This window comes from Astatotilapia calliptera, chromosome 18 (assembly GCF_964374335.1).
Source record: "Astatotilapia calliptera chromosome 18, fAstCal68.1, whole genome shotgun sequence".
Classification (NCBI taxonomy): domain Eukaryota; kingdom Metazoa; phylum Chordata; class Actinopteri; order Cichliformes; family Cichlidae; genus Astatotilapia; species Astatotilapia calliptera.
In genome coordinates this window covers 19,651,110-19,678,776 of record NC_137439.1, presented here as the reverse complement: position 1 = coordinate 19,678,776, position 27,667 = coordinate 19,651,110, and the positions used below count along the sequence as shown (strand labels likewise).

At 39.7% G+C, this 27,667-nt stretch overlaps 4 protein-coding genes across 5 annotated transcripts; 2 read left to right on the top strand and 2 right to left on the bottom strand.

The window, feature by feature from the left end:
- The first annotated feature begins 696 nt into the window (after positions 1–696).
- elovl1a (ELOVL fatty acid elongase 1a) lies at positions 697–4,125 on the top strand. 2 transcript variants are annotated; one of them, XM_026150740.2, is made up of 8 exons: positions 697–1,006; positions 1,558–1,651; positions 1,848–2,038; positions 2,136–2,216; positions 2,379–2,435; positions 2,548–2,653; positions 2,768–2,907; positions 3,025–4,125. In XM_026150740.2, the coding sequence occupies exons 2-8, from the start codon at positions 1,591–1,593 to the stop codon at positions 3,331–3,333; spliced, it is 945 nt and encodes a 314-aa protein (XP_026006525.1). In that variant the 5' UTR covers positions 697–1,006; positions 1,558–1,590; the 3' UTR covers positions 3,334–4,125. The 2 variants fall into 2 exon arrangements, with proteins under 2 accessions (XP_026006525.1, XP_026006526.1); XM_026150741.2 differs by lacking the exon at positions 2,379–2,435.
- Positions 4,126–5,010: 885 nt separating this feature from the next.
- On the bottom strand, positions 5,011–9,092 carry cdc20 (cell division cycle 20 homolog). The gene is made up of 11 exons (XM_026150913.2): positions 8,935–9,092; positions 8,367–8,577; positions 8,129–8,268; positions 7,955–8,051; positions 7,748–7,873; positions 7,014–7,210; positions 6,811–6,905; positions 6,473–6,710; positions 6,207–6,332; positions 5,541–5,658; positions 5,011–5,445 (listed from the first exon to the last, which is right to left on the bottom strand). Exons 1-11 carry the CDS (start codon positions 9,040–9,042, stop codon positions 5,267–5,269), a joined length of 1,635 nt encoding a protein of 544 aa, XP_026006698.2. The 5' UTR covers positions 9,043–9,092; the 3' UTR covers positions 5,011–5,266.
- A 460-nt stretch (positions 9,093–9,552) lies between these two features.
- On the bottom strand, positions 9,553–16,182 carry LOC113010892 (uncharacterized). Its single transcript, XM_026150160.2, has 6 exons — positions 15,809–16,182; positions 12,994–13,176; positions 12,645–12,902; positions 11,039–11,137; positions 10,751–10,768; positions 9,553–10,481 (listed from the first exon to the last, which is right to left on the bottom strand). The coding sequence occupies exons 1-6, from the start codon at positions 15,873–15,875 to the stop codon at positions 10,408–10,410; spliced, it is 699 nt and encodes a 232-aa protein (XP_026005945.2). The 5' UTR covers positions 15,876–16,182; the 3' UTR covers positions 9,553–10,407.
- A 3,796-nt stretch (positions 16,183–19,978) lies between these two features.
- Positions 19,979–24,512, top strand: ppp1r7 (protein phosphatase 1, regulatory (inhibitor) subunit 7). Its single transcript, XM_026150525.2, has 10 exons — positions 19,979–20,104; positions 20,802–20,897; positions 21,075–21,130; positions 21,345–21,410; positions 21,599–21,729; positions 21,832–21,994; positions 22,150–22,266; positions 22,351–22,455; positions 22,566–22,652; positions 23,364–24,512. The coding sequence occupies exons 1-10, from the start codon at positions 19,996–19,998 to the stop codon at positions 23,538–23,540; spliced, it is 1,107 nt and encodes a 368-aa protein (XP_026006310.2). The 5' UTR covers positions 19,979–19,995; the 3' UTR covers positions 23,541–24,512.
- Positions 24,513–27,667: the final 3,155 nt, after the last annotated feature.

Here is a 27,667-nt window from a genome sequence, read left to right as displayed (position 1 = left end):
CACTTTTTTTTTCCACTTTATGTTTTCATGCTTTCACTTGAGTGCACTTAGTGTTAAAGTGTCATACAATATGTAAACAGACAGCACTGATTGCCTCTCCCCGCTTCCTTCTCGCCCTCTTTCATGTGCATGGATGCCTTTCATTCCTGCCTCTCCGTCTAATCTTGTGGTGCCGAGTAAATTTCTAACACTATCCAGGCCTCACGCCCAGCATCGCCGGTGCTTGGGGAACAGGTCAAACCAGAGGCACCAGAGGGCCTGTCAAATAGCTGCAAGGGTTGGGCAAATCCAAATGTGTCGTTAGGTTTGTAAGTGTATTGTGTGGGTTTGCAACCTTTAACCTAAATCAAGTATGAAGGATAACATTATTATGTTATCCTCATGTACTTCTTTACTTTATTTATTTCATGGCTTTTGGGAATCTGTATTTTTATATCAGTTCACTTTTTTCACATAACTCTGTTTGTTTTCTTGCATTTTACTGAACTTATTAAGTAACAATGGAGGTAGTCGCCTTTGGCTGTAGGTGTCTTATGCAGGGGGCCTTTAACTCTTTCACCCTATCGCCTTCACCACTTATTGATGAGGCAGTCCAATCACAGGCAGTCTCAGTGTGGACAGAGAGGTGGAGCCAAGCACTGAAACAGGGTGTGGTTGTGAAACTACAAAGTAGAGCCATGGGGTTTAAATTGAGCTGAATGAGCCCAGTCCCATAGTTGTCATAGCTCTTCTGTCACTTTTACTCATCTCCCTCTCTCTCTCGGTTTCTTTATCGGTCTTTCCTTAAAGCATTTTAGCTATTGTTGGTCTGTTTTCTGTGTAATTGTGTAAATATCATACATCAGAGGACAGCTGGAGGCTTCAACCCACGGAAAATCCCTTCATGCTTCTGGTTTTTCTGCCTGATCGCTCTCACGGGTGTCGCAGATCTGTTGAATTCACTGGATTGAGTGCTGCCGGCTGTGGCTGAGGAGCTGCTTTCCTCGCATACAGGAGTGCTCAGAGGGTGAGTCACTTGTTACACCTTGTAGCTTTTCACCTTCTTGTCAAAACTGAAGAATAAGCTTGAACTAGTTCAAAACAACATAAATGATCGTGTCTCGTTCTACAATTTTACTACCTGAGCTTCATGATCTGCTCATATTTCATTCACTCATTTGGCCACATGGGCCAAGTTCTTTGCCTCACCTGTTTGACTTGCTCTGTTAGTCCCAATGAGCATTTCATTGTTTAAAACCTGTCATCTGAAATCACGTTTCACAATTCTGCCCAAAATATCTATGAAGGACTTCTTCTTTTTAAAAAGTCTGAGCTGTGAAAGAAGTTCTTAAATTCGCTCTCATTTTTTCCTTGTATATCTGTTTGAAAAATTGGAGCCGAGGGCACTCAGGGGTGTTTGTTGAGGCCATCCAGCTGTCTCCTGTTTGTTCAGTCATTGAGTCAGCAGGTTGAGCAGTCATATTATTGCTCACCTGCCCAACCAACCTCTTTCAGCTCCGCTTTATCTCTTGTTCTCTGACTCTTTGTCTTTTTGTACTGTTCGTTGTTTTTTTCCAGGTGTTTTGAAAGGGTAAAGAGGAAGCAGTCACCATGCTGCAAGAGGCTATAACAAGCGTTGTTGAGTTCCACAGTTATCTACAATCAAGAACTGGTAAGTGTCTTCATTTCTCTCTTCACACCTACAATCTGCTCAAATCAGAACATTTTATTTCGTCATCATCATCAGGTGTGAAACAGCACAAAAGTATGTATGACCTGAAGTGCCGGTGGACCCACCCAGATATTCCAGTATGGAACCATGACTCAAGGACTAAAACATGCCTGTGTTTCCTGTATGCGGTTTCCAGATGCCAGAGTCAGAGATTACCCTCTGATGCAGAGCCCCGTGCACATGACGACCATCCTCCTGGGTTACGTTGCCTTCTCCGTGTACGTGGGGCCTCGCGTGATGGCAAATCGCAAACCTTTCCACCTCAACACCGCCATGATAATCTACAATGTTTCCATGGTTCTGTTGAATGCCTACATAGTGTATGAGGTAAGACGAAAAGGTATTTGTTTGCGCTCTTTTACTACAGGTGTGATGTCAGTGCTAAAAGCTGCTGGTGTGGTTTTTTTCTTTTTTTTACACTTAGTTTATGATGTCTGGATGGGCCACCACCTTCACATGGAGATGCGACCTTATTGACCGTTCCACCAGCCCACAGGCTCTTAGGGTAAGTCAGTAAATTTTTACAGGGGAGCTTTCATTGTCTCAAGCTAATAATTAAATTTTTTTTTTTTTTTTTTTTTTTTTTTTTGGGTCTTTTAAATGTAATTTATTTTATTTCTGCTTGAGTGTCAGATATCTGACATCACAGCCCTCTTCCTTTCCACAGATGATTTGGGTGGCCTGGCTGTTTTATTTTTCCAAATTCATTGAGCTTCTTGACACAGTAGGTGCATTTTCTTTTTCTTTCTTTTTTTTTCTTTTTTTTTAAATCTTCCCCTTATTATTTTGGCCTTTTGATCAGTTAACCGTGACTGATCCCATGTGTGCTTTTGCAGGTATTCTTTGTGCTGAGAAAGAAACAAGGTCAGATCACATTTCTTCACGTCTTCCATCACTCCTTTATGCCCTGGACGTGGTGGTGGGGCGTCAGCCTGACACCCGGTGAGCTTACAAATGCATGTAAACGCATTGTTTGACAGTGCAAGACCAGCACAACTTTTCTGTGAGATGTTGCATCTGTACATTAACATAATATTTTATTACCCCCTTCTTAAGCTGGAGGAATGGGCTCCTTCCATGCCATGGTGAATGCAACAGTCCATGTTATCATGTACACCTACTACGCACTCTCTGCTGCAGGGCCTCGCTTCCACAAATACTTGTGGTGGAAGAAGTACATGACCGCAATCCAGCTTGTACGTTGTTTTGTATTTTCCACAGCAAAAAATTCAAATAAATGGCATATCTGATTTTTGCCTACAGCTCAACTGTTTTACAAAAACTAATGTTTGGGAGGGGTGGTTGTTTTTCAGACGCAGTTCATTCTGGTCTCCATTCACATCAGCCAATACTACTTCATGGAAAAGTGTGACTATCAAGTCCCCTTTTGGATCCACCTGATCTGGATGTATGGGGTCTTATTCTTTCTCCTGTTCTCCCACTTTTGGGTGCAGGCCTACATAAAAGGCAACAGACTTCCCCTCACGCCCGAAAAGTCGAAACAGAACGGCTCAACCAGCGAACCGTTCACTGTGGTGGCCAACGGAAAGCACCTTCAGAATGGCAACAGTCACCACTGCACCAACGGCAAAATCTTCATGGGCAAAGTCAAGGAAGTCTAACTCTGTGACCCTGCCTGGAAAATGAGAGAGACACACAGACTGTCAGTTCGAATTAACACCATTAAATTCATCATTCATATCTACTGGCATATTGGACTGACATCAATTTCAGTATGCTTCATCTAAACTGTAGTTTCTTTGTAAATCTAGTCTTTTGTGAAAGCACATCCAGTGTTCTTGGGGCGTGAATGGTGATCTCTACCTGCCCACGTTGTGTTTGTAAGTTGTAACTGTGATGAATACTGTATGAAGATTGGTGCTTATTTTTGTCACTGATAGTATTCTTCGACTCGGGCTCGACCCACACTGCTGTTTTTGCTAACATGGGCTTTGTTGCTTGGGAGTACGGCACAGTTTTCACACAAGACTAGAACATGTAAATAACTGCAATTATCTGTTAGCCCCCCACAAAGAATTTCACTGTAAATGTCAAATATTTAAGGTTTTTTTTCTTATTTTATTTTTTTATTTATCTTTGAAATAAAACTAAATTTAAAGGTCTGCGTAACTTGAAAAACAGTTATGGTGTGCACTGACCGAAAAGTGTTACACCTAAACTAAATTTCAATTTTGAGAGTTGTGGGAGAGCAATGTTATACTGTATATTACAGTTTTGTGTTGTTTTTAAAGTGCACATACACTGCTGTGCATGTTCATCTGTATTAATCCAGTCTGTTTTACAACTCTGTATGGTCTGTTCTCTTTGCACACTGTGCTTGAAGTTAATAGGCTTTCTATGCTGTTGGTTGTTTCTGAATTATAACTAAAGAAGTCTGAATATACTGAAACCCATCAATGTTTGCTGCTATTGATTACTTTAACGCAGGTGTCCCCAATCCCAGCCCGCGAGGGCCGGTGTCCCTGCAGGTTTTAGATCTCACACTGGGTCAAACACACCTGAATCACATGATTAGTTCATTACCAGGCCTCTGGAGAACTTCAAGACATGTTGAGGAGGTAATTTATCCATTTAATCCAGCTGTGATGGATCAAGGACACATCTAAAACCTGCAGGGACACTGGCCCTCATGGACTGGGATTGGGGACCCGTTTTAACGTGTATGTGCCCTCTGAGGAACAGAGGTTGGGCCTGTTATGCTGGTTTTAACTCTTGGTCAATTAAAGATAACATTATGGGACCTTTCTAAAAGCCAATGATTTATAAACATGAGCTTTCATAATCTGTACTCGTAGCAGTTGCACATCAATTTAAAAAAAAAAAAAAAAGTTGACAGCAAAAACCCAGCTTATTTTTGCAATATGACGACATACTTTTAGGAAATTCTGCATGTGAACCCAATCAGCATTCCTTTTAAATAACTTAAATGCAAGCACTCAGTTCTGAATTCAGAGTGAGCCACCTTGTGGCAATATTTGGGCATTTGTATTTACATTAAGTGGGGAAAAAAAGTTCAATGAAATACATCCTCAGGCCTTAGATACTTGAGACACATCTACAAAGTTGGTTGCATTTTATCAACAAACACTACAGAATAACAGCAGATTAAGTGATCCGTTATAATAGATCAACTTTTGTGATGTAACAAAAGCCAGCTCTAGTCTGACAATGAACAGCAGATTTAGTTCTACATCATAAGCAGGATGTATTTGAAAACAACACACCAGTAAACTTTTAAACTGGTCCTGGCAACATGAAGCAACACAAAGGGAAGCCGATATGGTGAAGTGTTTATTTATAACCCAGGTATACAGAACATCCAGATTTTAAAAGAAAAAAAAACCTAGGCTATACATTTTAAAAACTGACTGACAAAAATCACTAGTACCACACACACGGCCATTAACACTTTAAACCACCAACTGGAGCATCACAGAACACCAGGTGGTTTCCTTTATTGTGGATAAATTAAGAAAAAATATATATCACAAATAACTCAAACTCATAACAGATGTAAAATCTCATTGAAGAAAATTATCTGATGGACTGATGAATGACGCTGCTGGTTGATTTCACCATCCTCTCTTTAGCCTTCTTCTTAATGGGATCCATTTCGAAGCTCTTCCACAGGCGAATGGTCTCATCTGCAGCAACAGTAGCAACAGTCGAGCAGTCCGGACTGAGAGTCAAACTCAGAACTCTGTCGTCATGGCCTTAAAGAAAAATAAACAAATTATACCAGGAGAAAGGAGGAACAGCAGGTTCTCAGTTCACTGGATGTGCCTTTATGTGGACGGGACTTGTTTACCATTGAGCTCTGCGACTTTACTGAGAGAGGGATATTTCCAGACAACAACATTGTTGTGGGCATATCCATGAGCAGAGACCAGCTCCTTGTAGTTGGGTGCAAACACCAGGGATGAGATCTAAAAAGTTGGATTGGATGAGACATGTAGTCAAACACATTTTAGTGGGAATGACCATTAAAACCGAACTGTGTGGAACAGGGATGTCAAACAGGTGCAGGGCCAGAACGGGCCAAGCAAAGTCTCCATTTAGGCCCACTGGACAGTTCTTGAAAGTGAAAGAAATGATTTTGAACTTGAACCAGCTTTTCCTATTGATAAAGACCTTCCACATCGCCATTCATTCCACACTATAGTAGCTCAATACTATATGCACTTAAATATTAATACAGAAATGTTCATTTTAATCCTCTACAACTATTTAAATCTGTTATGCATTAACAAAACGTGGAAATTTTGGGCGAGACCTTTATTTTACAATATAGAAAAACTGAGAAATGCTGTTGAAATTTTATTCTATATTAAGAGATTTCAGAGATTAAATGTTTAAACTTCTTTACATTGCCAGAAAACGGAGTTTTACTGATCGGGGCCATTTCAGAACAATGTGAGCTGTATGTGGCCCACAATGTAAAATTAGTTTGACATCCCTGGAAGGATGCAGTTACCTGGGACTGAGTGTCAAGCGAACTGATACAGGAGCCACTGTTTACATTCCAGATACGGATGTGGCGGTCGCTAGTACCACCTCCAGATGCAAGGATATTGGGCTGCCATGGACACCAGGCCAGAGCCTAGAACAATGGAAAGGCATACACAAGTGGCAACGAGAATATTTAAACTTCAGTCTTCATTAAATGTTCACAAGGAGCAGGAAGGGAGAGGAAACTGAAAAGGAGAAAATTAGCATATTGAACTTCTGTTTGCTGCTCACCTTGACTGCTCCCTGATGTTCGCTCCAGCAACGGATCAGCTGGCTGTCGTTGCCAGCACTGCCCCCCTGTGCACGGGGCCATATGCACACCAAGTTATCATTGCCTCCACTAGCCAAGTATCGCCCATCAGGGGACCACTTCAGGCCGCACACTTCCTGTGCGTGAGCAGTCAGGGTGCCGATGTGATGGTCTGCCACCCTCACATCATGGTGGTGGATGTGTCCAGATCTGGAGCCACTGCAGGGGGTGGTGAAAGAGGAGAACACACACTTGAGTGCAAAAATGGAAAACACCAGGGAGATATCACCACTGTCTTTGGTAGGAGAAACATTTTTACCTGGAGACAACATGGTCATTCCAGCTCAGACTTCCAACCCTTGCTGTGTGGCTGGCCATGCTGCGCAAGCGCTTCTGATTTTCAACATCCCACAACTAAATGGAAATCAATACAATTTATAAAAAAAAATATATATAAAACACATGTTCTGATATGTCCCATATTCATTTGGACTCAAGTGGCACGATGATCTCCACACGGACCTGAACCTTGCAGTCACTGGTGCCAACAGCTAGGTAGCTTCCCTCTTTAGTCCAGGACAGGGAGCAGATGTAGTCCTCTTCACGCTCCATCTTCATGAGAAGAAGGATGTCTCCTTGAGTGGCATCCCACAGGTAAACACTGTTATGAAGAGCAACAGCGAGAAAATTTCTACTGCTCCAATCAAGTAGATTCAAATCTAGAGGGGGGAGAAAAAAAAGCCTAAATTAATATTGCATGTTAAAGTATTCTTAATTTACTAAACTAGGATGTTTATGCAACACTGAATTTCAGTTGGGTTCCTATTTATTAAACGGGAACATATATAAACAGGAAAACAACTTGGGAATGGTGTTGCTCTGAGATAGAGATCTCTCTCTCTCTCTCTTAAATGCTGCAGCGCATTCATGACGGAGCCTTGTCGTGATCTGGATAGTGTTTATACAGCCAGTCATGGACAACAATGGAAACAAAAATGACTTGCACTGCCATCTTAGCTTATGAGGTTGGAGGGCTGCTCCAACTTTCCTAGTAAGAAGTCTGACTTAAATATTCCAGCATGCAAGTCACGAATAAGGACTTCAAACCAAACATACAAGATTTGCTCTTTTAGAATCTATTGATCAGCGTCCATTCTCTGCCTTTCTGTAAATTTGTGGCATCATTTAAAGATTCATTGCAATTAAATAAAGTCAATTGTATAGAGATGTAAAATCCTCTTAAGTGCCCAACTTACAGAAATCATTTCTAAGATCAGGAGCATCCAAGATCCTGTCAGGAGTTGAAGATATGTATCTGGACTTTTTAATAGAGGCAGGGGTTGCTGTGTGAGTGTAGAGGACTTTTAGGTTGTTTTGGTAGCCTGTAAACAAGACAGAGCGACAATGAATAAAAAGAATTGCCTTCAATACAGCAGATATTTATAAAATGCACATATTTCTACCTTCTGGTGCATTAAGTGGTTTCCCTCCAAGATGGAGGATCTTTGCATCTTCAACGTTGTATCCATTCAGTGACACAGACCACGCTTTCTGGGTTTCCTTCAGACACAGGGAGCCACACTGATTGATATCCTACTTGTACAAATAGAAGCTTAAGTGTTTGTTACACAACTTACTGATGTAACTGATGTGTTTGTGTCCGCTGGCTCATTCTCCTTTGTCAGCAGGAAAGTTGCCACATCCATTTGCTTGCTGTTTCTGATGGGAATGAAACGATCACCCCCCATCTTGGATGGGGTTTGTTTCTTGTTTTTGCCTATGACCCATAAAAAAAATAAATTAAAAACTTCCCAGTGGTTAACATTTGCAAAGCTTTCCCCGACATACGAGTATAAATGCAGACAAATACATTACCTGGCGTTTTGCTTGGTGTTTTTGATGAGCTCAGGGACACATTAGCAGACTTTCCCGGCGACAAGCCGCTCAGGGCGGATGTGTTTGATGAGCTCGCCTTTCTCTGCCACCTCGCCATGGGAGCGTTTGTGATCGGCATGTCCAGCTTCAAGATGCTGTGGATGTCGTTCTCAAACCCAAACTGCGCCATTTTATCAACGTTTTCATAGACCTGGACATCACAACAGATAAACAGTAAGTCCGTATCTGATTTGAAACAGTATAAAGGCTTACTGACAGCTACGATGCTCAGACTAATGCTAGGATAGCATCTGTCAAAAATGTCTTCATTTAAAAAGTAAGTCAGGTCCGATTGAAAAACTTCGCTATGCTTCTATTCTTGTTTTGAACGTTAGCTTAACGTGACCAAGCTAAACGATTGTGTAGCATGAATCCAATGAAAGAACGCGTTAGCACCATCGCTTAATCGATTAAAAATGATTTCACGTATAAACAAAACAAACTTAAAACTAGTGATTGAATTCAAAAGTATATTTCTGCAATTTCAAAATCAACACAATGACCTCACCTCGTCGAGAAAACGTGAAATGCAGAGAAGCACAAACTCTTGTCTCTCTCTCGATTTTGAATTTCGTGCGTATGACGCCACGACGTTTAAATGCCACAGAGCGCTCATGCGATTGGTTAGTTCAAGAAGCTGCAGTAAGCTCAGCGCATTGCTATGGTGACGTTTACGAATACGTTAACGTGATTGGTCAATGATACTTTCTTTAACGTATGAAAAGAAACCTCTCCACTTAAAGGTGTCGCCCTCTATCTGTAGTTTAGGTCTGCGCTGTATGAATTTAAAGAGCGACACAAAACTAAAGACCTGTAAGACGCTTTACTTTAAAACACGAGACCGCTATCAAGTATATTTTTCTGTATTTGAAGGCTAGTAAAATAAATAAATAAATATTGGGTTTTATTTTTTTTATTTAAGAATCTAATATTGGTAAATATTAATTTCAGGGAGAGTTTAAATATAAATATTTGCTGAGTGATTAAGCAAAAAGCTTCTCATAGTCTGATAATATATTGTGTCTTTGCTCTTTGACTGATGTGTACATGTTGGTTTTCAGTCACCTTGACACACCTGTACACAGGTCTGGACCACAGCTTAAAGGAGGCACCTCAAACAAACATCTTTAGTGTTGAACAAATAAAATATTTATTGTTTATTATGCACTATCATTTAGATTTAAAGTCATTTTCTTGTTTGCTTGGCATTTGGTCAATTGATTTACATCGGGGGTGTCCAACTCTACAGTTTTAGATATCACCCTGGGTCACCATACCTGAATCAAATGATTAGTTCATTACCAGGCCTTTGGAGAACTTCAAGACATATTGAGGAGGTAATTAAGCCATTTAAATCAGCTGTGTTGGATCAAGGACACATCTAAAACCTGCAGGGACACTGGTCCTTGAGGCCCGGAGTTGGACACCCCTGATTTACATGATCAGGATTTACTTTAAATAAAGTGATAACTCTGACATCACAGGTTAATGTGAATTCCAGATTATACTTTTATTCTGCTCTCCTCTTACCTGACATGCCAACAGAAAAAAAAAACTAAATAAAGCAGTAGGAAATAAAAAAAAGTAATTTACTTAAATAATCTCATGGCCAAGGAATCCCAACAGTGTTTGGTATAAAGAGACGTGCAACTACACTGAAAGCTTTTCAAGTAAAGATGCTGCAGTCACATTTTTAGTTCAAAACAACCAGGATTTGACACTTTGATCAGTCTCTCAGTAGCAAAACAACATAACATTTAAATATTCTACATAAAACAGAGTACTGTGCAATTTTAATGCAAAAAACAAAAGCTTATGTTTCACTGGAGCCAGGAATGTTACCTAAAGCTTGAATTACACATCGCAAAGGCCTGCTGATATTCATGGAGCTACGCTATCAGTTTTCATACAGAAATATGCTGGAAATATCATCCGTTTTTTTAGTATTATTACAGTTGTGAGGTATTGTAACAGAAGACGTCTACACAATTTCCCGATCATTTTCAGTCATTTCATTCATATCTCTGTGGTAATGGACAATTGAGCCAATGACACCTGTGGGGAAAGGAAAAACACAGATTATGGTATGTGACATGTTACTGAGTTCATGAATATGTGGTTTTAATCTCTAATGATACTTTTAATGATACTATAGTTACAGTCATTTTAGACAGACCACATGACTGGGCCACAAACACCTTTGAAAAGCAAAGGGAGTCTGTTTGACTTCACTTAATATTTAACTTTCTGAATCTTTCACTAGGACTCCGAGCAGAGAAATGCATGAAAATAAAGAGAACACATGACAGTTGTAGTTTTCTTACCTCCAGGGTGCCTGAAACCTGCATAGCAAGTGTGAAAAAGACAAAACACAGGAACATAGTTTACACTTCTCTTGGGTATAAGAGTCATTAAAATCATGTGACAGTTTAAAGTTAGGGCAGAGATAAAGGTCAGCACATTCTGTTAAATGACAATGTGCAACACTGGACTGCAGTCACCTCTTAAACATGCATCTTGTTGCTACATTAAGCAGTGAACTGTGAATAAAGGATGCACAACTTCATGTGCTGACATCTAAATGGAAAGAAAGAAAAATTCTCAATGCCCACCTTTTATTTTGTAGATAACGATGCTGACCATAATTAGTACACCAAACATAATGAGCGCCAGGAGTGGGACCAGAAGATGAAGGTGAAGAATTCCTGGAACTAAGAAAATATGTTAAATTTGTAACCCGACAGTCAACAAAAAAAAATTCCGCTCCAAAACACGTATGTCCTGTATGTGGAGGTGAACTCTTGTAACTTAGCAAAGAACCAATTTTAAATTGTGCTTTTAGGCTCTTTGTTACAAGCAGCTGTTCCCATTTTTTTAGCTGATTCTGAACAATGCAAAAGACAACACAGTATGACAGACATAAAATAGTACCGTCTCAGTGAGTGTGTATTTGTAAAACATGCTTGAGGCTCTGTCATGGTTATGGGTTGTATTTCTACAAGTGGTGCTGGAGATCTTGTCAACAATGATGAAATTATAAATGTAGAAATTTTGAGCCACCAACCCTTAAAAAGCAGCTTAATGAGACCAGTTTCCATTTCCAGCCTAAAAATGATTCCAAAGGAGTAAAAACACACCAAAATAGAAAAACCCACAGTGGTGCACTAGAAGAAGCCCAGAGAACTATTCCTGAATACTACTTAAAGAAATGACCGGAAAGCTTGCCTAAGAGAGTTCAGCGCATGTTGAAGAATAAAGGTTGTCATACCAAATATTGACTTTCAAGCTTCTTACATTTGGACAAACTGGTTTTGCCTTTTTTTTTCCGTGCACGCTTACACATGTTTGAATAAATCGTTGCACCTACTTCAAATAAATGAGGGGTGGCTCAAAACGTTTGCACAGTACTGTACTACATTCCTTTACTACTACTTTCAAAGAGGCTTTTAAAACTAAACAACTGAAATGATTATGAGATACATTATTACGCATTTTCTGCATTTTAAAAAGATTAGCATTAAATAAATAAATGTCCTGTTTCTGGATAAGGAATTTCAGCATATCCTCAAATCAAATATACACAGTAAGGATAAATTTAAACTAACTTTATTGTTTTCTACAGTAGCAGGCTAATCAAAGTTGACCAAGTAACATCGTCTTCTTATTCTTAACAAAGTCTGCCCAACTGTGATGGAAATGTAAGTCCTTAAATGTTCATTTTTTAGGTCTGTAATCACTGCAAAGGAGTTAAAGCTATCAGCTTAGTGTTTGTTCCAGATAATGACTCACTGTGAACAAAGGAGTCAATTTTGAAGAATAGAGGTGGTCATACCAAATATTGACTTTCAAGCTTGTTAGAAGTGCACAGATTTGTAGAAATGTACATTTCATAAGTCACTGCACTTATTTCCCATTTTCCTAGAAACATATAACAATAAATGAGGGGCGGCTCGAGACTTTTGAAGAGCAGTGTATCATTCAAGTATATGTCATTGAAAATATTTTGTTATTTTTGTATTCAGACATGAATTACTGCATATTATACTTATGGGTTGCTTAGAAAAATGTTATTACAGTTATTGCTGGAGAATCTGACAAGTTTAAAAAGGGCAGTCGGAGCAGGAGTAAAAAAGTTTCTCTAAGTTCAACACTTTATTGAACTGATTTTGTTCCGCAGCGCTTAAAGCAGGCAGGAAAACAGCCTGAAGTAAAATATACCTGACTGTTTCTCAGAAAGGTTCAAATGCTTCATCAGCTTGACGCATCCCTCCTGCAGATGGAGTCTCTCTGCTCTTGTTTGCTGCACTTCCTGGTCCCAAACCGCTTTGATGGCCACCGCCTCCTGTACGTGGGCTGTCCACATGTCATTCTGGTTGAGAGTCAGGTACAACTGGCTGTCAGCAAATACACGATCTGCCCAGCGCAGCTTAGACCCTTCCCACGTGCATTCTCGAGAACGAAGAATGGTGTGGTTACCTGTTGAGAGTTAATGGGTTGTGGCCCTGGTAACAACAATCTCACTTACACAAATGTTCAGTTGTAAAACAAGACAATTTGATTTTCTTACGTATTGAAGAGGTCTGGTTGAAACTGATAAGAGATGTTAGGAGTGTGTCATCTAATACGGCTTTGATAACTGCATTGAATTCTGGGCTTTTGCCCATTAAAGGAATTCCATTGAGAAGGACTTGCTCTTCAACCTGCTGACTTCCTGCCCTCCTCCACTGCTGGATCTGCAGTACGACGGTATCTAATGTAATATGGGCAAAAACAAAAACCAGATATAAATTTTAAAAACATAAAGAAAAAAGGAAATGCAATTGTAGCTTTATGTCAAGAGATTTATTCTAAATGACACTTCTTCAGCTGAGAGTGTCAGAGAGTGGAGACACACACGCTGCAGTTTTTACTTGCAAGGGCGGTCACAGAGCGCTCACATCAGAGTGGGGGCCCTGTGAAGTGCGCTCTGTTACCGCTCTGGTCTTTATTTATATACAAAAGTAATACAATAGTGAATACATCTGTTCATAGACAGAGGAATGTTAGTGCGTATGTATGTGCGTATGCAGGTTTATGTGTGTGTTGTGGGATTCAGAAGGGAGTGAAGATAAGAGTGGTTCAGCTCTTATTATCGCTGTGGGAAGAAACAAAGAAAGAGAACAGAACAAGTTTTTGTAGTGAACAACAGTCTAACACATCAAAAGGTCATCATGCAGTATTCTATCATATGCTAACTTATATCATTAAAAGCTTATACTGACTACTAAGTACAATTTTCTATTGACACTTTATTTATTTCTTGTTGTCTTTTATGGAGATGGCGTGAGAGATAGAACCACACACAATAATTTATCATATTATCATGTGAGCATTATTAACAGCAAGCTTTAGTTTCCTATGGACACGTTTCACATGGTGTCACAGGAGATGAAAATGTGTGAGCTGTGAGGAAAAAAGTTTTTTCATTGGTAATATGAAAATCTACTGTAGTATATTAATCTTTTTGTGTCATTGTAGAGTCATATAACCTTGTGTTGGGGGTGTGTGGAGGGGCGGGCTTTAGCACTCAAACAAAGATAGTGCTTTGTTTGACTAATATATTGCTTTAAGGTTTGGAGATGATCCAATGGGCAAACTGTAAATGGGTGCTAAAAAGGAAGATGAAAGTCAAATGCTTAGTCAGCCTAGGTACTCGTGTCCCACAAGTATATTGTTGCAAAGTGTGAAGACAATCCATAAGAAATTGTGGGTAATGTGAAGTTTTTGCTGAACCTTGATCTTGACCCAATTTTCACCTAAATGATCTCGAGCTGTTTTTGGTATCTACCATCACACAAAGTCTGAAAATGATATCCCAAAAAACTTTGGAGCACTAGATTGCAAACACAACCAATTACATAATCCCTCCCTTAGAGGGGGAATAACCAAATCACACTGAACTGATGTATCTAACTTTCACTTCACAAAAGCAAAACTGAAAGCAAAAGCTAATAGCCTTTCTAGTAAATATTTTGCATTTACCATACTTCTGCTTTCTGGAGCAGGATAGACATTTTATGTTAATCGCATGGTGTGAAATAACAAGATGCGGTGATTTCTACATTCTGTCACACAGTGTTTATAGTTGATTAAATAACCAACACTAAATCAAGTCAAGTGCAGCTCTTTGAAATGCTTTGCAGCGTCACATCCCTCGGTATATTTTGATTGTTTTTCATCTCTCCTTCTCTCTCTATATATATGCATATTTTAAAATTCACTGCATTTGTCAAATTGATGCAAATTGAAGCGTCTCCACTTTCTGAGAATCCTCAGAAAAATGGACCTGAAGAAGGAGCTGCTGACCGTCTTCTACCGCTGCTCCATTGAAAGTGTGCTGACATATTGCATCGGTGTGTGGTTCTCCAGCTGCACCACAGCAATCAGAAAGGCACTCCAGAGGGTCATCAACATGGCCCAAAAAATCATTGGACATCCTCTCCCCTCCCTGAAGGACCTGTACAGCACTCGCTGTCTCAAGAGGGCACGCAGCATCCTACGGGACTGCACACACCCAGGACACCGGGTGTTTAAGCTGCTGCCGTCTGGCAGGAGGTTCAGGCTGCTGAGGTCCCGAACAAATAGACTCAAGGACAGCTTTTACAACAGGGCAATAGCCCTGATCAATGTAAATAGCTGACCTGACTGGATACCTCCCTGGACTTTTTAGGGGGAGGTAACAATGTTTAAAACGATAACAATAATATTTATATTTATAACAAGGTGCAATAATAATTAATGTGCAATAATAACAGTGTGCAATACACATACACTTATTCTTCTTTTTTATACTAAGTTAATATACTGTGTTGTGTTGTTTGTTACGTTGTGATGTGTCATATCGTGTCGTGTTGTGTTATATGTAGTGCCGACGTAGGACAGTTTTTCCAATTTCATTGTACTACTGTACTATGTATGACTGTGCAATGACAATAAAGAGTTATCTTATCTTATCTTATCTTATCTTATCAATAAAAGAATCATGTACTGTGCAAGTTGCCTGTTTTGTATCTGGATAACTTTATACAATTCAACATAAAACGCCCACAGATAACTTTTGTTTGGTTGTTTCAGTTTCTGATTACATGGCCAGACATTGTTTTATATTCCTAGGAGTCCTGCACATACAAATAAAACGACCTGTGAAAGAATTAAATCCAGTCAAATCCACCACCCGAAGATTAAAGAGAATAACAGAAAATGGGTGGATTCATGCACTGTTTGAAGCTGCTGAAAGCCGTCCCTGCTGTTCTGTCAAAAGAAATTAAGCAATCCTATACATTTTATTTATTTATTTAATGAATTACAGTGAAACCATTTTTTTTTAAAGACGTGATTCCTACCTGCATCGACAGGAAGACTCCGGCATACGTGAAATGATAGGATCAAAACAAAGCGCAATGAATACATTTCTACACGCGTACAGGACTGTACTGTAGCTGGCGCTCGGTGTCAGATTCAGTGTTGTTCATCTGTCAAAGAAGCACAAACTCCACAGCAGCAGTGTGCTTTAAGCCATTTCCTCATTAAAATGGTGCTCGAAGGATGACCAATCCATCAGGCTTTAACAGAAACTACTCCACAGACACAACGACAGCAATAGTCGGATAGACCCGATCCTCTAGGCGTTTACGTTTCGGTTCACCTGACTTCAGGCTTCCGCCTTGCTTTCTCTTTTGGCTGTCCGGTGAGGTGGAGTTGCTGTTGGTGTGTGTGTGTGTGTGGTGGTGGTGGTGGTGGTGCGGGGAGCATGTGGGGCAGCCAAAGGTCATTTAAGGTAGCTTTCAAAACAGCGAAGTTAAGAAGTCAGAGCAAAGGACTCGACTGATAATTCAAAACAGCGCTGCGTAACCATGGAAACCGTAAATAATTAAAATCAGAGCCATCACGTCATCTTTATTTATTTTTTTCCATCTGTATCTAAATATTGTAACTCAACGCATTTATAGATTCATAATAGTCAAAAGTTGCCGGACTGTCTCCTAATTTAAATCCACCGGTAAGTACCGTCACCGCCTATCACGTGACGAATTCTGAACCCTGACACGACTCTGACTTATTCAAGGGCTCTAGCACCTGTATGTTTCTATTACTTTATTCTACCCTGCTTGTGTTTCTACGACAGGTATGCACTTTTGGGGGAGACGCACTAAATTTAAGGTATTTATAGAGGGATAACCCTGAGCCTGATATCCCTGAGAGCAGATTTCTCCCTTTGCTCAAATCCTGCAGTCAGTCCAGTTTAACACAGCTGCTGTCTGCTGTCAGAGATGTGTTGAAAGTGTAAACAATGAAACTCAGTTTATATGCTTAAATTGACTTTACATATAGCACTTTTCTACTCTGTGTGAGCACTCAGAGCATCTTCTTACTACGAGTGTTATTCAGCCACACACAAACATTCGTACGTGTGCTTCTTTCTATGTCTAAGAACTTTGCCTAACATTTGCACACACATACTTCAATGGATGCATCTGGGGCGACTTGGGATTTAATATCTTGCCCAAGGATACTTTGACATACATGCTGGAGGAGCCTGACCTTCCAATTAGCAATCTGATCTGATTGTGAATTATGGAGTCAGTCCGCTTAACTTCAGGCTGGGTTGTGATGTCTCTGAGTTATCGAGTTTTACCCTCAAGAGAGGAAATGAAAAAAAAAGTCAAAACAAATCAGCAGACTGAAGCTAGCACAGGAGGAAAAAAAGGTGTCTGCGCTTACTACTAAAATACATTTACTCCTCTTTGTATCATGGAATAACGAGGGACCAGACAGATCCTCATCGGGCCATTAAATTGTTCTCTGCCAATTTAGCCTCTTGGGGAGAGTGCATAAGAATTGCTGTAGTACAAACAGTTAACACAATACTTTAGCAGATTACAGTATGCATAGTCTTTAATCTTAAATTTTATTTTTTTTTATCCTTTTTGCTGGTGTACTGAGGAAAAAATGACTTATGGACCCACCTGTATATTGTATATTCTGCGGTTTATATGTTTGCTGTGCCTTCAACTTTCAGACAAATGTTCTAATTTTGTCATTACTCTTCTGAAGAGTTAATATTTACATTTGTGCCTTGAGTTGACTGGTCAATGATTCTGGGAGGTGCAGCTTAGAAACATATTTAGCTGCTAGTTAAGCATGAAAACAACCTTTATTCTCCTATCCTGGCGGCCACACCTCTGCTTACCCCCGATAACATGTCAAGTAAGAATTGTATGTTCCTTTTTTAAAAAAAAATCATATCTAACACGTTACACAATCACACTCATGCCGCCATAACAGAAACGCATTGATTAGACACCGTGGGCTCAAATCGGCAGTGTCTGCTTGTTATGTTTTTAGAAATTTTAACTATCTGGATGCTGATGTTGTAATCAGGTCTTTTGTGGACGACAGCAGTGCCTCAGTCTTATGCAAGGGAATTCTTAAGATGGGCGGTACGTAGCACGCATGGGAAGTGGTCGTATAAACAACCTGCTGTGGTACTGCAGGAAATGAGCACAGAGGCAGGGCTGTTTTATGTTACATCAGACAGAATTACTTTAAGCACCCTTTTCACCTTGTATATGTAAAGTGGTGCTGCTCACTTTAAATTGTCATCTCTCCCTCTTTTGAGTCATTAATGTGCTACATAAACATCAACATTTTTACAGTCTGCGCCAAATAATTGCTTAAAACGCAAATAAAATAACAGACCTTCCAATCACAAGATATTCAATTCAGTTCTATTCAGTTTTATTTATACAGCACCAAATCACAACAACAGTTGCCTCAACGTGCCTTATATTGTAAGGTAAAGACTCTACAATAACACAGCAAAAAAAAAACCAACAATAAAATCTGATGATGATCAATCAGATTACCCTTATGAGCTAGCAGCTGGTGACAGTGGGAAGGAAACACTCCTTTCTAACAGGAAGAAACTACCAGCTGAACCAGGGGGGCAGCCATCTGCTGTGACTGGTTGGGGGTCCAGAGGGTAGACAGATAAAAGAGGTGAGTAAAGCAGAAATGCTCAATGCATCATGGGATATGCATCTGGACTTATTTTGCAGTATGCAACCTTGCAGTGGAGGGGATCCTGATAGTCATACACTTTGACCTCACTGGCGCACATGATGGCAAGGTGGGGTAATATCTCACAAAGGAGTCTTGGCACTTTAATGACCCTTGCCGTAATTCAGAATCGTGGCTCATATGACTTTTAACTAATTACATGATGACAGGATGTGTGAGTGACTCAGAACCACCTCCAACAGGACTATCCCATCTGGGACTCTCCTACTAGAAATGAAACATCTTCATAAATCAAAAAGAAATCCAGGTGCCTTCATTTCAAGCACTTGGCTACCAGGAGCTGATGACTAAGAACCTACAAAGACATACAGTGCCCTAAAAAGACATGTTTCTTCACGTTCTTTGTTTCTTTTTCCCCCCTCTTTTTTTCCGCATATTTGTCACACTTAAAAAGTTAAGATCATAAAACAAATTTCAATATTAGATAGATATAACCAGAGTAAATACAAAATTAAGTTTTTAAATGATCTCATTTATTAAGGGAAAAATGCTATCCAAGCCTACCCAGCCCTGTGTGAGAAACTAACTGCACCCTTATTAAATCATGAATTAACTGTAACTGAATTAACACATTCTTTTTGAAAAGTGAGCTCAATTTCACTACATACCGAGGCCTGATTGATGCCAGACCTGCTGAATTGAGAATATACTTAGACAGACCCTGTCAGACAAAGTGAAGTAGGATAAGATTTCAAAAAGCAACACACTGTGTCAAACTCAAGGAAAACATCTTTAATACAGTTATTGGTTGCAATCTAAAGAAACAGCTGACAAACAAAGCTAATAACATCTATCAGTCTGAAAGGGGTTACAGTGCTCAAATTAACCAACATGTTAGGTGTCGTGCTGCTGCAGAACAGTAGTAACAACTACCAGACCTCACAGTCACAGCTGTGCTGCTGCTGCAACCACCAGCTGTGGAGAAGGAGGAAGCCACAGAGGAAGATGAGATTAACGTGGTAAGAAAATAGATGAAGGGACATAATTAGGAAGGTAGGATTCAAGGATTCAGATGAAATGAATGGCTGCTCTGATCATGAGTCATTGCTAATAGCTTTTAAATGTGTAGCTTTTAATTGTCCCATGCTGCAGGGCATCTAAGAACTACCCCTACAACAACTGTACCAACCTGATGCCAGGCCCAATTGTTTTGTCCCAGTCCAGCTCTAACTGCATGTATAACATCTGCTGAACAGATTTTTAAAAAAAGAAAAAAAACTGCACTGTGCAGTCTAACAGTTTTATATTCAGGTGTACCGTGTGAAATCCAATAAGTTACAGAATAAGAGAGGAAATAAAAACAGCTTGCATTTGAAATTTTAAACTGAATAATGCAAGTTCAACAACGGTACTCTCTTGTCAACTAGTAGTGTTACATTTATGTCCTGAGTTATATAAACCTTACCGTATAATTTGTTGATGCTCGTTTCCAGCGGCCTTCAGCGCCCCCATGTGGCTGATGTCAGTGTATGCCTCCACTGGATTGGCTGCGCGGTTGTCAGGAGTGTTTACAGGAAACATGGCTTCCCTGTCTGTTGGAGAGCTTCAAGAAATGGAAGGTGAGTAGCCAAATTTTCAATGGTGCAGCCGTGTTGTGATCGATATAGCTTGGTAGCCTGGCGGAAATTTGGATAAAAGAGTCTTTTTTCATCTGAGCACGCTCCTTGATGTTTTTCTCTTGTGACTAACCAAACCTTCATCCTTGCTTTGCTAGCTAACAGGCTAATAACAAGACGCTAGCTGACGATATTAATTTAACGTCAGTTCATGCTATCTTTATAAAGGCCATCTACTGCGGCGTTTCAGGGTATGTTGAGTACCCCATAGTCATAGACGTTTATTTGTTTCCCCGTCCATGTAACATGTTTCAGATTCAGCTCGTAAAAGCTGCTAGCTGTGATACAGTCAGCAACCTAGCTGGCTAACGTGCTTAGCAATGTGTGTGTTCAGTAGGTAACGCGCGTTCAAACTGATTTAAAAAAATGAAAATAAAGCTGGGACACATCCCGCAACATGTAATACTAATAGATAAAATCCGTTGTAGTGCTTTCACATTTTTCCACGCATTTTTCCACAATTTGAGCGCGTTGCAGAGCACAGAAATGTGCACTATCACGATCTTGTCATAGTGGAGACAGAGGGTGGCTGCTCCAGATAAACCTGGGCTTGGCATCATCCAAATGTGTGTGTGTAACCAGTCGGAAGCTGTGAATCTTTGTTGAGGTTTTGAGGCTCTCTTCTGTTTGCGTACTGTAGTGGACCGGAGGGGAGAGTCTGAGGAGTCTGGTGATGATGAAACCAGGAGGAAGAGCATCAATGGCGATGTGGACCCTAATCAGCCCACTGCTACAAGTAGGTCATCATCACCTCCTACCCAGCCAATAAATGTGTTTTAGTTTACAAATTAGGCATGCTGCTTGTGTTATTTTCTCACAAAAACTTTCTTAGATAAAATCTTTATGTGACAATATGTTTGTGATTGCAGTGGATGCTTTAATTTAATTTCATTCATTCTTGCTCATATTAAAGGTAAAGAAGAGTCTCCTGTTGACATGGACACCATAACTTTGGACCCTGAGGAAGAGGTCAGTTTAAGTTTTGAAGAACTTGCCTTTCATCTCTGATGACTTGTTTTGTTTGGAGTTTAAGAAAGTGAAGATTATAGTGTTAGAGTTCATATTAACAGTGATTTTTGGGATTTACAAACTTCTGTGTGTAAATCTGTATACAGGTGCTGTACCATAATGGCTAGTAACCATAGACTGCGTGATCTCTTATGGTGTCTATATTTCTTTCTAGGATGTCGATCTTGTTCACTGTCGTATTGGAAAGATTGAAGGACTGGAGGTGCTACAGAAGGCTAAAGTAAGAATTATTTAGGTGATGCTGTTGGCAGCAGTGTCATTGGCGTCTGAGGCGTTTTATTAGCATTTTGGTTTCATCTGCATTTTTAAAAAAAATATTAATCTCTAAAATAAGGACCTGTCACATGCACTTTAATTCTGCTCTTGATGGTATCCTCTGTTATTTTTGCCTCTCCTCTCTTCACGCAGACACTCTCCTTACGGCAGAACCTCATAAAAAAGATAGAAAACCTCGACAGTTTGAGTGCCCTGCGAGAACTAGATTTCTATGACAATCAGATCCGCAAACTGGAGAACCTGCACAACCTCACAGAGTTGGAGTAAGTGTGACAAAACTGTGATTCTTACGTAAGCCTAAACAAAAGTCTAAGATATCAAGGTATATTTATTCTGAGAGGGACTGTTGTTTTGCCAACCCACAGGCAGCTTGACATGTCATTTAACGTTTTGAGGAAGGTGGAGGGTTTGGAGCAGTTGACTCGGGTGAAGAAACTTTTTCTGCTTCACAACAAAATTAGCAGCATTGCGAATCTGGAGCACCTCACAGGTCTGGAGATGCTGGAGCTCGGCTCCAATCGCATTAGGGTGAGATACGAAGGGACTGTGCTGCACTGAGAAATTGTTTTGAACTCCTTATGTAAATAATGGGTTTTGTTTGCAAAATATAAATGAAGATTTGTTGGAAAATGTAAGTTGTGATGTGATTTTAAAGTGTTGCCTCAATGTTGTTGTGTTCACAGGTCATTGAAAACCTGGATTCACTTACATCTTTGCAAAGTTTGTTTCTTGGCACTAATAAAATAACAAGGCTTCAGAATCTGGACGCTTTACACAACCTGACTGTTTTAAGCATCCAGGTATCATCACGCATATTCATCACTTGATTACAGTTGCACACGCTCCAGGCAACCAATAATCATTGGGTTTGCATTTACTTGCAGAGCAACCGGATTACGAAAATTGAGGGGCTTCAGAACCTCATCAACCTGAAGGAGCTCTATCTGAGCCACAACGGCGTTGAGATCATTGAGGGGTTAGAAAACAATGTGAGTTATAAGCTTTAAGGCACACATTTCCAAGACACATAAAAGAAAATGGGGTTCCATACTGTTGAATTGTGCAAACATGTAACAGCAATGTTTGTTTTTCCGAACAGAAAAAACTCACCACCCTCGACATCGCAGCCAATCGAGTAAAGAAAATAGAAAACATCAGCCACCTGACGGAGCTGCAGGAGTTCTGGGTACAAATAGTTTGTTTGACATGTTATTTAATGTACAGCCTCAGTACAGACAGCCCATTTTTCACTGCTGACAGTTTGACAGAAGAAGAAAAGTTTCTTAGAACATTAACAAAATTTAACGTCGGCATGCATTAAAAGACAACCATCATCAAATAATTAATTACACCTTTGCTTGTTAATAAAAATGTTGACATTGTGGGTAGAGAACCGATAGAAGAGATCCTGCTGAGGTGGAGGTATGCGCTGGAGAAAAGAGGAATGAGACACCTGGGAGATGGGTAGAAAAGTGAAGATGCAAGGAGTAGAGGCAGTGAAGGTGGATGGGTTTAATTCCCCTGGGTCAGTTATTCAAAACAACAGTGCGCAGAGAGGTGAAGAAGAGCGTGGAGGCAGGGTGGGTGGATGTAATGAAGGCGGACATCCAGAGGGCTGGTTGGACAGAGAGCAAAAATGACAAAATAAATGACAGAAAATTCAAAGTAAGACATAATTAGTTGAAGTACTCGTGTATTTGTATCGCATAATTTTTTTGTTGAGCAGCACATTTAAAATGAAACTTTCTTAAAAGTCAATTTTTGTTGCTACGTTCAGTGTGTTGCTCTTTAAACAGTGGGTCAGTACAAAAAGTTTCAAAGTGTAGTTCTTATATTGTTATGAGTTAAACTGATGGTGCACCCTCACTGCTCTTGTTGTTTTGTAATATCTCCTCAGATGAACGATAATCAGATAGATAACTGGTCTGACCTTGATGAGTTGAAGAACGCCACTTCTCTGGAGACAGTCTACCTTGAAAGAAACCCTCTACAGAAGGATCCACAGTACCGGCGAAAGATCATGCTGGCGCTGCCCAGCGTACGCCAGATCGACGCCACCTTTATCCGCTTCTAAGCTGCAGCGTACGATTTACCTGCCAGCTTCACAGTGTTCTCCCTCACCTCCCTGCCTGTCCTGCCTACACAAACAACAACCTTTGGAATCACATTGGCCTCACTCGATTATATAGCTGCGTCACACATTCCAACATATAGCACACCCACTGCTCACTCAACATACATGTATGCATGTATGCACTCATTCAAACCTTGAATCTGTACTTTTGTGTGGAAGCTTTTATTTATTAAGGTGGACCTGTGAAAATGAAAAACTACCATACACTCATTTCCACATTTTTTTTCCTCTGCACCCTTTTCCCCCCTTGTGTTGTTTTGCATTTGGGATGTGCCGTTTTCATTCATGAAGTGGAGGAAATTATGAAATCAGTCTTATTTATCACACTATTGAAGTTTCACTGTTATTATAGCAGAGGAATTCTTAACATTGGAGGCATTGTTGTATATTTAAGGGATTTTGTGAGTTTACTTCTTTCATTTGGGCGGAGAAAGGCTGGGGTTTTTTTGGGGGGGGGTGGGGGGGTTGTTGAGACATTAAGTAAAAGAACAATTCAGCATTAAAGGGAACGTCTATAACATAATAGAAGCTGCTTATGTTAAACCTTGGGATATAGCTCACCATTGCATTCGGCCTCAAAACCGTTCCACACTTAATACCAACTGTGACAGTTTGAGAAGCCTCTAAAATGAAGCTCACTGTGCCATAATGACATCATGCTGACTCAGAGCAGCGCAGTAAAGGTGCAGTTTCATCAGTCCTTTTTAAGGAAAGCGGATCCTTTACGGCTTGATTTACCATTTTAATAAACTGGTTCTATTACTGACAGAAGGGGGATTTTTATTTTTATTTTTTGATGTCCAGCAGCCTTGTCTGTTCCTTGTTCAGAGATTTTACAGCTTATAGATCCATTTGCTGATTAACAAGAGTGACCTCTGCAGTAAAATAAAACTCATGAGAATGTAAGAACAATTAATGTGTCCACAATGATGGTTTTGTAATCGGTGGTGCCGTCACTTTTTTAGTTTATTTTTATTTTTTTAGCCTTGAATGCATCACTGATTACTATGACAGCGTATTAGGGCCACATTGAGAAAAAACAAAAACGTTGTTGCTCATTTTGAGAATAAAGATGACATTTCGAGATTAAAGGCGAAATGTGGAGATTACCGTTGTTGTTTTGAGACCAACTGCCACGGTTGCACTACCCTCTAAAAAATGCCTTGTTTACATGAGTTAGTGAAACAAATTGTGATCAAACATACATCCTCTTTATTGGACGAGAGTGTAACCACTGGTAACCTCACATCTGTCCACTGCCGGTCATTTCGTGTTGTACAAATCAGCTCTTCTGAGTTTGTGTGTTTCTGTATAAACTTTTCAACGTCCTTAAAAGAAATCATTTCCTTCCTTGTTACTCGATTTTACTAACGCAGGGGGTATAAAAACCATGATAGTTTGTCTGGAAACAACTGTAACCTCCACATTTTGACTGTTTTTCTCAAAATGATTGATAATATTTTTTTCATAATGTGGCTGTAATACTTCATAGATTAAAGCTTGGTGATTTCTTTGGCTAAAAAAAATGCTCATAAAGTTTATTTGAACCGATAAAATCTAAATGTAGATTTTTCCTTCATTTACATTCTACTGGCTGGTTTGATCTCATGATAACTAATGTAAGATAGACTATTAATGCTGCTGGTACAGACAGTCTTTATAAACTACTAAACTACATTCAGCAGATGTGTGAAGACACTGCATTGATTCATTTGGCATTTAGGATGGCTTCCAAAAAAAAAAGAATTTCTGTGTATTTATTGACAACATTTAATACAGGATTTTCTCAGATCAAAAAATACAATGTCTGCCTGGAACCAAAGTTAATAGATTACTCTTTGGGTCTCCTGTATATAGTACTCCTGTATATGCTTGAGTGCACTTGGTTTTATCCCTGGTACAATTAAAATGCGATGCATCTTTTATATGAAATATGAACTCCCCACCTCAGGGCTTTTAAGTTCACACATGATTACAGTAGAGAAGCATCAAATTTATGTGCATTAAATGAGAAGTGCTAAACAAAGTGCTCCCTTTGCACTCATAATTATAACCTGATTTTATTTGGATTCATTGGAAACCTTTGAATCGTTAAAAGTACCCTGAGTTGGCATTTAAATCTCCCACTGTAGCCTAAAACCCACGCTGAAATGTTGGTTTCTATCGTAGAACAGCTGTTTATTATGCTTATGATCACAGCCTTTTTAAATCCAGTTGCTTGTGATCGTGAGCATAAATTAACAGTAGAACAATTATCAGACTATCAGCACTGACGTTCTTGCTTAATTGAAATGAATGTAATGTTATTTTTATATTCAGCTTGACTGAAACTGGCCAGTGGGGTTGAAAGTATCACGTTGTGTATTTGTAAATAGAGTTTGGACATGCCATGATGTAGAAAGTCAGTTCCACCATCACCTTCCCTTTGTAAAGTGACATTCTTTTTCCTCTTGTTTTGTTTTCACCCGGCAGCACAACAGATTTGTGCAAGATACTTAAGATGACATGACTCTGACTGGTCACTGAGGGAGCAGCTGTTCAGATTGCTGTTTGCTCCTTGTTGTTAGGACTGAGTCTTCAGGTTTTGGGCTTGGTTGATGCCGTTTTCAAACTGAATGTATGAAGCAAATAACAATAAAATGACACTACTTAAGAAGCGGGTTTGTTTAGTTTTAATTTCAAAGATAAAGAGTCTCATAAAGCACAGTGTGAAACTTGATTCACCGTCAAATGATTATGTACCTGGGTATTAAAGGATCCTTTATTATGACAGCTGCTTAATAAATTAGATTTGCTACATTAACAGCCAAAACAATAACAACACACTATGAAACCCCGCAGCTCATCATCTGTCTGAAACAAGCTGTTTTAGCTGCATGGCCATTTAAGCCAAACTTTGGGTCTCCTGTGTATTAGAACTCGTCCTATTGGCTGCCCCCAGCAAACAGACGGTTTAAATCACAGGTGGGTGGGGCTTGCTATGCTCACATTTTAGGGGACATCAATCGTGAGTCATCATAGAGACTCAAGAACAGGAAAATATATAAAGGGTGTGATGGGGAGCACAAAGTCTGGCCTCATAGGGACTGCTTTTGCATACGAAACGTTGGCCATGGTTATTAGCAGTATTTGTCTTTTTGCATGCATTATGTATGTATCTGACAATAAGGAAAAGCATAATGAATTTCTTTTAAGTTAAAGTTAATGGACTTTGACTTTAAACAAACTTAATTCCTTGAAAATCTAGATACACTCACCTGCCATTTCATTAGTTACACCTTAAGATACACCTTGTTAGTTCCCTGTTTTCTTTCAGATCTGCCTTAGTTATTTGTGATTCAGATTCAACATGATGCTCAAAACATCCTTTAGAAATTTTGGTCCATATTGACATGACAGCATCACACAGTTGCTGCGGATTTGTCACCTGCACATCCATGATGTAAATCTCTACTTCCACCACATTTCAAAGGTGCTCTATTGGATTGAGATTTGGTGACTGTGTACGCAGTTTGAACAGAGTGAATTTATTGTCATATTCAAGAAACCAATATGAGGTGATCTAAGCTCTAGTCTTCTATTGTTCAATTTGCCCGTACGAACTCTTATCTGACAGTAGTGGCACCCGGTGTGGTCTTCTGCTGCTGTGGCTCATCTGCTTTAAGGTTTGACGTATTGTTTATTAACCCTAGAGATGGTTATGTAGGAAAATCCTAGCAGATCAGCACCTTCTTAAATATTCAGACCGGCCTGTCTAGCACCAACAACTATCCCATTTCTTCCCCATTCTGATGGCTGGTTTAATCTTCAGCAGGTAATCTTGACTTTGTCTACATGTCTAAATATGCTGAGTTGCTGCTATGGTACTGCTATTGGCTGATTTTGGTATTTGCATTGACAAGCAGTTGAACAGGTGTACATAATGAAGTGACTGGTGAGTGTAGATGAGTGTAGATATGTTTACTGAATTATGACCAGGTAAATTATGAATTATGAAATATAGCCGTCTACACACAACATTATCATATGAATAACTCTGTGTCTACAGCACAGAAAATGTAACTCAG